Raw genomic sequence first — 8,908 nt, forward strand, 5'->3', positions numbered from 1 at the left:
ATTTCGATAGCAATTTCTTTAGCCGAAATCATGGCATTTTAAAAACCATCTTCCCTATATTTTTCGAAAAAAGAAATAAGTACTTTCAATTGCTCTATAGCAACATCAATACTCATATCCTTTGATTGAAAGTGTTTACTGACTAAGTTTACGGGGAACAATATTTTATACCAAATAGTCATGTCTAGTAAAAATTCAATTTCCAAGCTCATAAGTTGCTAAATATTCTACTTCACTTTTTATTTTAGGTTCATCATTCACCTCACCTGATTTCTATAAAGCACCTCTTATTTGTGAAGTTTGGAATCTTATAGCTTTTACACTTTCAATACGACTTTCCCAACGTGTTTGTGACAATGATTTCAAAGTAAGACTAGGTATATGGTCTAATATAATTTTCGATCTTTTAGTAGAAGAAAATATTGTATAAATACGTTGCCCCACTCTAAAAAATAACGTAGCTTTTGAGCAACAATTTGCCATATCAAAAAGTACCAAGTTTAAACTATAACAACCACATGATGTATAAAATGATCTAGGATTAACACCTAAAAAAATATTTTTGAACATCTTGATGTTTTCCTTTCGTATTAGAATCATAATCATAACCTTGTCCTCTTAAGTTACTACTATCAAGACCAAGTATATTTAGTTCATTCATAATAGCATCAAAAAGACATTTTTCAGTTGTGTCATCTACTATTAAAAATTCTAAAAAATACTCAACTACTTGTATTAGGGTTTAAGAAAATTCTACACATGGTAATACAATAGACATTTGTTCTTGATGACTTATATCAGGAGTAAAATCAAGTATGATTGAAAAATATCTTGACTCTACAATTTTTTTATAATTTTTCTTTTAATTTCATTTCCTAGCAAATCTATTAATTCATTGTATTCTATGTCCAAGATAATGGTTATGAATTTAATCATTTTTTATTCGATCGATGTACTGTTGCATTAGAGGATCAAATTCAGCAATCATTTCAATTAGACATAAAAAATATCCATTATTTTCTTGGTAATTCTTTCTGTTTGTTCCACAAAATGCTAAGTTATTTTTTTCAAGAGTTTTAACAACCGCAATGATTCTAAGTAATAAATTTTCCCAATGCTCTCTTTTTCTATTAATTCTTTCTTGAACATTCTTGTCAATTGTTTTATGTTTTAATAATCTCATTTCTAAATTAATTCATGAACTCATATTAACAATATGCTCATTTCTCATCTCATGACTTTTCAACTTAGCACTAATATTTATCCAATCATTACTACCTTCATGTGCTAATTTACTTGTACTAGGAAGAACATTAAATAATTTACAACAAAAGCAAAACACTTAATCTAAATTTTTAGAATAAATAAACCATCTTCTTTGACGTTTTTCTCCATTGGACAATTGTTAAATGTAATGTGATGAAGAAAAATGTCTCGCATATGCATTCTTATATATATATATATATATATATATATATATATATATATATATATATATATATATATATATATATATATATATATATATATATATATATATATATATATATATATATATATATATATATATATATATATATATATATATATATCGATAACTTTTATAGGGTCGTTCTCTACTAATAAGTTTCTCAAATTTGTGTCAATAGTTGTCCATTGACTTGGGTCATATATATATTTTTTAGATGAGTTTTTGAATACTTCTTCTCTACTTTCATTGTGAGTGTCAGAATCAATACTATCTTGCATATTAACTAGTACTATAGTTTCATTTTCGCCAACTATTCCTTCTCTATTTTCAGTAGCATATATATTGTTAACTTGTTCATCAACTGCCTCTTCTCGATTTTCATTTTCATCATAGTTTACATTATTAACTTGTTCACTCAGCGAGCAATCACCGATATTTTCAATTTTACTTTTATTGTTCGTCTTAACAAATTTGTCTAAAGCCCCTTTTTGTGATTCAAGCAAAGCTTCGACTCTTTTCTTTTCTTTTAGTTTTGAATAGCCTGATTCATGTTTTCGAGTTAACATTTATATATTTTAAAACAAGTAAACAATTCAATCAAATCTCAAAAGTAAGCAACTACTTCATTCGTCTCATAAAAAATGTCTCATCTGTACTTTTTTCATGTCTCAAAATAAATGTCTTTTTAGAATATCAATACAATATTTATTATTTTTTTCACTAATATACCCTTATTTATTAACTTTCACCTTTTTCAACAACTCCACTAACTATAGTAAATAGAGGTATTTTAGTAAATTTTATCATTAAAATTAATATATCTAATCATTTTCTTAAGAATCACGCAGAACTCAAATAAGACATTTATTATAAGGTGAAGGGAGTAAAATAAACAACTAAAATAAAACTAAATAGAACTAAAATAAACAAATAACTAAAATAAAATAAACAAACTAAAATAAAACTGAAGACATAAAAGAGAAAAAAATAGATCCAACAAGAGAATAAAAGAACCTATTTACCGACAAAAAGAGAATAAAAAAAGAACAACTTATTTGTCGTCAATCGAAACAACAAACCAGTGATTGGAGATGGAAAATAAAAAGAACTTAAGAAGTCAAATAACAAAAAGCCGTCTCTATCTTTGTAGGAGTGACTCTAATATGATGCGGCGACAGCGCGGAACTACGGTGTATATTAAAAATAACAACAATATGTGATGGTTGATAACTCAACACATTTAAAAACAATGTGCTTTTTCTTGAGTGATTTTTTTTTTTTTTGCAGATTCTACTGGTCAGAGTTTCATTAAAATTTGCGCTAAAGGAGGATAATGATTACTTACTTTTTCAAAACCTTACAACTAAAACTACATTTTTTTTTACTATCCCACTTTCAAGCCCAACTTTATAAGAAAATTCCTTTTTGAACCCTACTACTTTTTTTACATTACTTTTTATGTATTGCTCAAACTCCTCAACTTTCATTCTTTAAAAATTGAGTTTTTTTTGCGCATGATATTAGACTGCCGTGTAGTTTTTGATTTATTTTCAACTTGTTTTATGTTGTTATATTTATATTTTAAGCACACGTCCTTATAATTTAGTTCATGATATCATTTTTATTTATTAAAAAAATACGACAACAAATTTTTTATATCATAAATGCATCATGCATATACCCAAAGTAATGGTCCAAATCATATAGTAAGTGTGCAAATCTAAGTCATGTGATACCAATAACTACACAACATAATGGTATGTAATTTCTCAAGGTGTAAATCAATTTCTTTGAAGACTATGCTTATAAAATTCAAATCCAAAATAATAGAAGCAAAAAAAGGTAAAGTAACTACTATATGTTGAAGAAATTGGAAGAACTATATTTTCTCTCCATCATGAGAGTTTGACATCTTTCTTTGATCACTGTTAAAGAGATTACACAACTAGTTTTTTTCTTTGGTTTCTACCACAAAGTAAACACACAACAAGTATTTTCTAGAGGATACTGACTTTTTAACATTCACACTTTGATTCCTGAGGGCCATCATGGCTTCCATAACCCATAACTCGATTAATATTTACGCGTTCGTAGAGCATTCGATTCACATACGCTTGAACCAATGCTTGTTTAAAAGTGAAACATTTAGAAGACTTTCATTGGAGTACAAGAAATACTTTTTAAAATCGAAATTCTTTTATTTCCTATCACTTTTTTTTTAATCCTTAGTTGAGTTAAAGAGAACACTTTCCTAGGCTAGATCTTGTGAGAAAACGCTTGAACCAATGCGCCGAGAGTTTTGGGATTCTTTTCAAGTCGTTTTCGTAATCTACAAAGAATAAGCCAAATCGCAAGCTGAAGCCGGATTCCCATTCATGGTTATCCAACAATGACCATGCAAAATAGCCCCTTACATTCACACCATCCCTGTTAAAGGTAGATAAAAGGCAAATGTAAAAATGAAGGGTAGAAAACATGCTTAAATAGGGACTTAAATACTCTTATGATCAAGCATTACTTACCTGATTGCACTTTGAACATAATAAAGATGACGATAATAGTAGTCGATTCTATAAGTATCAATGAGCGCCTCTTCAATTGGTAGTGTTGGATCGTTGAACTCATCACGACCTATCAATTGAGTTTGTCTGATTTTCATTAGTTTTATAAACATAACAACATTATGCATATAGTATCTTAGAAAGTAAGAAGTATTACCATTTTCAGTAATGTAAATTAAGGGATTGTTGTACTTATTCTTGACGTAAAGCATCAATTGTCCAAATCCGCGTGGATAAATGCATAACCAACTCGAAGCAGACTACATAAAATTATAAATAAACTTATCTATATTTAAGTAATATTCTAAAACACAAAATCTACAAATGAGAAGCAATGATAGGTAAGTTATAACGACTAACAAGATGATGTACATACCATTGGACCAAGGGGCTTGCCATTTTTTTCAACTGTCATTGAAAAATAATAAACAATAATTAGACATAAAGTTCAGAGAATGTATAGTTAATTTTGTTTCAGTCATGTTAAGCAATTAATTAACTTGATAATTACATGTAGCATTAATAAGAGAATCAGTTTGTATAGCTGGTCGCGCAGCACGTAGGTGAGGTGCATCAGCAGCATAAGAGGATGAGTAATAGTTTAGGCCTAGAAAATCGAAGGACCCCTTAAGTTGCTCTGATTCTTCTTTTGTGAACTTAGGTAGCCTATTTCCTACCAAAGATCGCATGCTTTTTGGATAGTTTCCATGTGTAATTGGATCCATAAACCTACAACAAAATGCAGATGCAGTCAAAATAATGAACTAATCTTCTCTAATTTCCTGTTACTTCGAATAGTTGAGTTTGATCTTTACCATCCAAACATGAAGTCGAGGCCTCGTTTTGCAGCATCAACATCTTCTTTCGCTTTAGAGGCCGGCTCATACCAGTGTGAGAGTAAGGTAATCCCTATTACACCTCCTTGAATTGGCTGCATTTTTCATTATTATAAGTTCACACTAAAAAAAGAAGCATGATCTACCAAATGAAAGGAATTGAGTATAAAGTTATAGTATTGAGTTTGAATAACATATTGCTATTAAAAACAGAAGACCTGATATTTGGTCTTATACAGTTTTGTAGCAGCAGAATGAGCAAGAAGTTGATAATGTGCAGTCAAATATGGTTCAGTCCCGGAATCACCTCCTAAGCAATTCAGATTTAACCAATCTGAACATCGACCCGGTGCAAACTTTCCATAAGCATAAGCATTCATGCTCACACTCCACGGCTCATTCAAAGTAATCCAATGTTTAACCCTATCACCAAATTCCTTGTAGCAAACTTCAGCATAGTCCCTAAAATCATCTCTACAAGATAATTAATTCATTAGATTTACCGCAATCATTTCATAAATAGTTCTAGATCTAAAATTCGTGTCACTTACACAATTTGAGGGTTTAAAAAACCATCATACTCATCCTCTAAGGCTTGTGGAACATCCCAATGGAAAAGTGTCACATATGGTTGCAAACCTGCATTATTCTCAATGATTAACAACCACATGTATATGAATCTGACACAGTATGAAATAAAAATTGATGAAACTTAACCATTAGCCAATAGTTCGTTGATAAGATTGTTGTAGTATTTTATTCCCTCGCGGTTTACACCTCCACTAACCTTTCCTTCTGCAAATAGTTAATTACAAATTTAAAATCATTACTATAAATCACAAATCTCCATATGCGAATAATTAACAAAAAATATCTTACTTGGTAGAACTCTAGACCAAGCTATCGAAAATCTATACGCGTCCATATTCAAATCCTTTATCAATCCAATATCTTCCTGTAATGCATAGAGCATTTTATCATAACTCTAAAAATTTACATTCAAATATTATATACTTCGCAAAACTACAATTTAAACTATACCTTATATCGATGATATGCGTCGTCTGCTACATCTCCATTAGCCCCATCTCTTATTTTTTCTACAAGCGATTTCATTGATAAAATCAACAAACAATATATACATGTAATATTACTTGGAAATTCAATTTATATATAAAACAAGCAATAACCTGGATATTCATGAGTGAAAGTATCCCAAATACTAGGTCCTTTTCCATCTTCAAATGCTGCACCTTCATACTACAAAAAATATTCAATAACATGAAACTGATCAGAACACAAAATTCAAAACCTAATAGTTATGATTCTACAATGCACATTACTAGATAGATAATTGTTGTACCTGAAATGCAGAAGAGGCTGTTCCAAAAACAAAATATGGCGGGAAACTACTCCGATTGAAATCAGAAAAGTCATGAAAACCAAGGTGCAGAGGTTGAAGAGCATTGATGCGAGTAATGAAAGATAATAGAGAGAGTAAGAGAAGCACTTTAAGATCAAATGTTGACATCTTAATCTTAATTATAATTATTTAGAGAGTGAAATTGAATGTGATTGATTATTTTTTGGTTTATGTAAGAAGAAGGAGTGAATTTTGTTACTAAAAATAAAAAAAATAAAATTAAGGATTCGATTATTAAGGGAAGTTGTAATATTTGTATTACTATAGTTTCTTGTTGCCCTTTTTTTAGTTTGGATTAGAAGTAATGACAGTGATTGTTTCACGGGGTCTTTGTTTCAAGATTATCGTTTCATTGAGTTGTTTTCTTTTTAAATTAAGAAAAAAGATGTTCTTATAACAAAATTTACCGACATTATACGTAAACTTTCTTGGGAGATCAAATATAATATAATTAAACAAATCAGAAAATGAAAAAAAATCAAAACTTTATATATATATATATATATATATATATATATATATATATATATATATATATATATATATATATATATATATATATATATATATATATATATATATATATATATGAGGGCATATCATATGAGAATGCCTTTTTTATATGAGAATGTGAGAATGAATCTGAACCATTGGATTGTAAAATAAATGGTGGAGATTATGAGTGAATCTTTTTTTTCTCTCTCCTACATCATTTATTTCAAAATATAGGAAAGAGAAAAAAAAGATTCACTTATAATCTTCACCATTTATTTTAAAATCCAATGGTTCAGATTCATTCTCACATTCTCATATAAAAAAAGCATTCTCATATGATATGCCCTCTATATATATATATATATATATATATATATATATATATATATATATATATATATATATATATATATATATATATATATATATATATATATATATATATATAGACACACTCTTTTGGTTTGATTTTGTAAGGAAAGGATATGACCATCACATTGCTCGACATTTATAGTACGAAAAGGTAAGTATTTTTTTATGAGGTTGAATAATCTTTAATTTTAATTATTATTTTTATTTTATGATATATATTATAAGTTGTTTTTGAGAATGAGGTTTAAAGAAAGAAGTTAAGATTGCAACGTGTGGGAGCAAACAAATAGAGTTGGTTGAATGACTTTGGTTTATCTTCACTTTAAAGGACCAATTTGAAGAGGATCGATGTCAACCTTGTATCACTTGGAGATTTGACATCAAGAGACATTTTTCTTTCATATGTCATTTGATGAAATGACATTTGTTGCCTACTTCACCTTTCAATTAGGGGTAATTTCTTGTATTTCTTGTTGTAGATTTATGGGTGAATATAGAGAAGGCCACACTAGAGATCCGTAATTTTAGGACTTTACCGAATGATTTGGAATATATTGATTTCATATGGAGTCCATTCAAGACTCATAGACATGAGCGGTCATTGTTAGATTAATTATTTAATTAATCTATACACAAGAATATTTGATGGTTTTGAAATATTCTTGAGTCTTGGAAGTTAAGTTTAATTATTCGGAGATCTATATATCATTATAAGAGAATCATATACAATTTAAATAATATTTTAATGTTACAATCTCAAAATTGTGTCAAATATTTTATAGAGATTTATTATGACATATTGATAGTATGTGTTATCATAGATATCGATTTGTTTTGATTTTATAATAAGTTGATTTGATCTTTTATTTTATTTATAGAAAGAAATTATGATTTCACTTATGACCAGAGTAGTTTTTCCATAATTAATACGAATATTTTTTTTTAATATTATATTCTTAATTTCTGGATTGAAAATTTCTTTGTGAAATTTATGGAAATATTCTATGTTAATTAAATTGAGAAGTCTAAAATATTTGGTGTAGAACTTATTTTGATAGTAACACTTTTTTGAATTATTTTAATAAAGTGTTACATTTTAAATTTATTTTTAGCCTTAATTTTGTTGATTCAGACACCAACTACTTTATATTCTTGAATTTAAAATTATTATTATTAAATTCTACATTGTCTTGTCATTTTGAGTAATTCGTAAGACAATTGAAAAGTATATTATCCTTGCAATTTGTTATATTAGAATATTTTATTTGTTATAATGGTTTTCTATTGACTTATGAACCATTTGAGATGATACGGTGATACCTTAATGACTCTAGAACAAGAATGCATGTCACATTGTCTGAGGTTAGTATTATTCAATTACTTTTAAAACCTTGTGACTTATATTATATAATTGCATATAAGGAGATATTTGTTAAAATATTATATACTCCTTTTCATAAAATGTGAAATGTGCAATTAGAACTCTTTGATTTTTTTATTGATTTCTTGTTAATAAACTCCATTTTAAAATAAAGTTAATTTTGGGAGTATTTCAAATAAAATCATTTTGAGATTTCTATTATGTATAATTATTTATTCAATCTTATAGTGTACGATTTTAATCTTGCCTATTATGGTACAATTGTACACATTTTATTTGATAAAATAATTAAATTAATTTTAATTACGTTTAATATTATATTAACAATAGTCATACCCTATCGATATATTATTGTTAATATAATGTTGT

The 8,908-nt window shown here is 27.8% G+C and overlaps 1 protein-coding gene across 1 annotated transcript; it reads right to left on the reverse strand.

Annotated features, from left to right (window-relative positions):
• Positions 1–3,417: 3,417 nt before the first annotated feature.
• On the reverse strand, positions 3,418–6,410 carry LOC131602041 (cyanogenic beta-glucosidase-like). Its single transcript, XM_058873989.1, has 13 exons — positions 6,232–6,410; positions 6,059–6,128; positions 5,910–5,968; positions 5,748–5,823; positions 5,586–5,663; positions 5,420–5,507; positions 5,087–5,342; positions 4,848–4,963; positions 4,544–4,761; positions 4,409–4,440; positions 4,190–4,292; positions 3,994–4,102; positions 3,418–3,898 (listed from the first exon to the last, which is right to left on the reverse strand). The coding sequence occupies exons 1-13, from the start codon at positions 6,397–6,399 to the stop codon at positions 3,706–3,708; spliced, it is 1,566 nt and encodes a 521-aa protein (XP_058729972.1). The 5' UTR covers positions 6,400–6,410; the 3' UTR covers positions 3,418–3,705.
• Between the last annotated feature and the right edge of the window lie 2,498 nt (positions 6,411–8,908).

Source organism: Vicia villosa, linkage group LG5 (assembly GCF_029867415.1).
Source record: "Vicia villosa cultivar HV-30 ecotype Madison, WI linkage group LG5, Vvil1.0, whole genome shotgun sequence".
NCBI classification, from domain to species: Eukaryota; Viridiplantae; Streptophyta; class Magnoliopsida; order Fabales; family Fabaceae; genus Vicia; species Vicia villosa.

Excerpts from the sequence above, each read along its gene's own strand:
- LOC131602041 (XM_058873989.1), bottom strand. The coding sequence starts at position 6,399 with ATGTCAACATTTGATCTTAAAGTGCTTCTCTTACTCTCTCTATTATCT. Across the intron at positions 5,664-5,747 it reads TTGGTCTAGAGTTCTACCAA|AAGGAAAGGTTAGTGGAGGT; the intron begins GTAAGATATTTT and ends AACTATTTGCAG. Across the intron at positions 3,899-3,993 it reads TATGTTCAAAGTGCAATCAG|GGATGGTGTGAATGTAAGGG; the intron begins GTAAGTAATGCT and ends TACCTTTAACAG.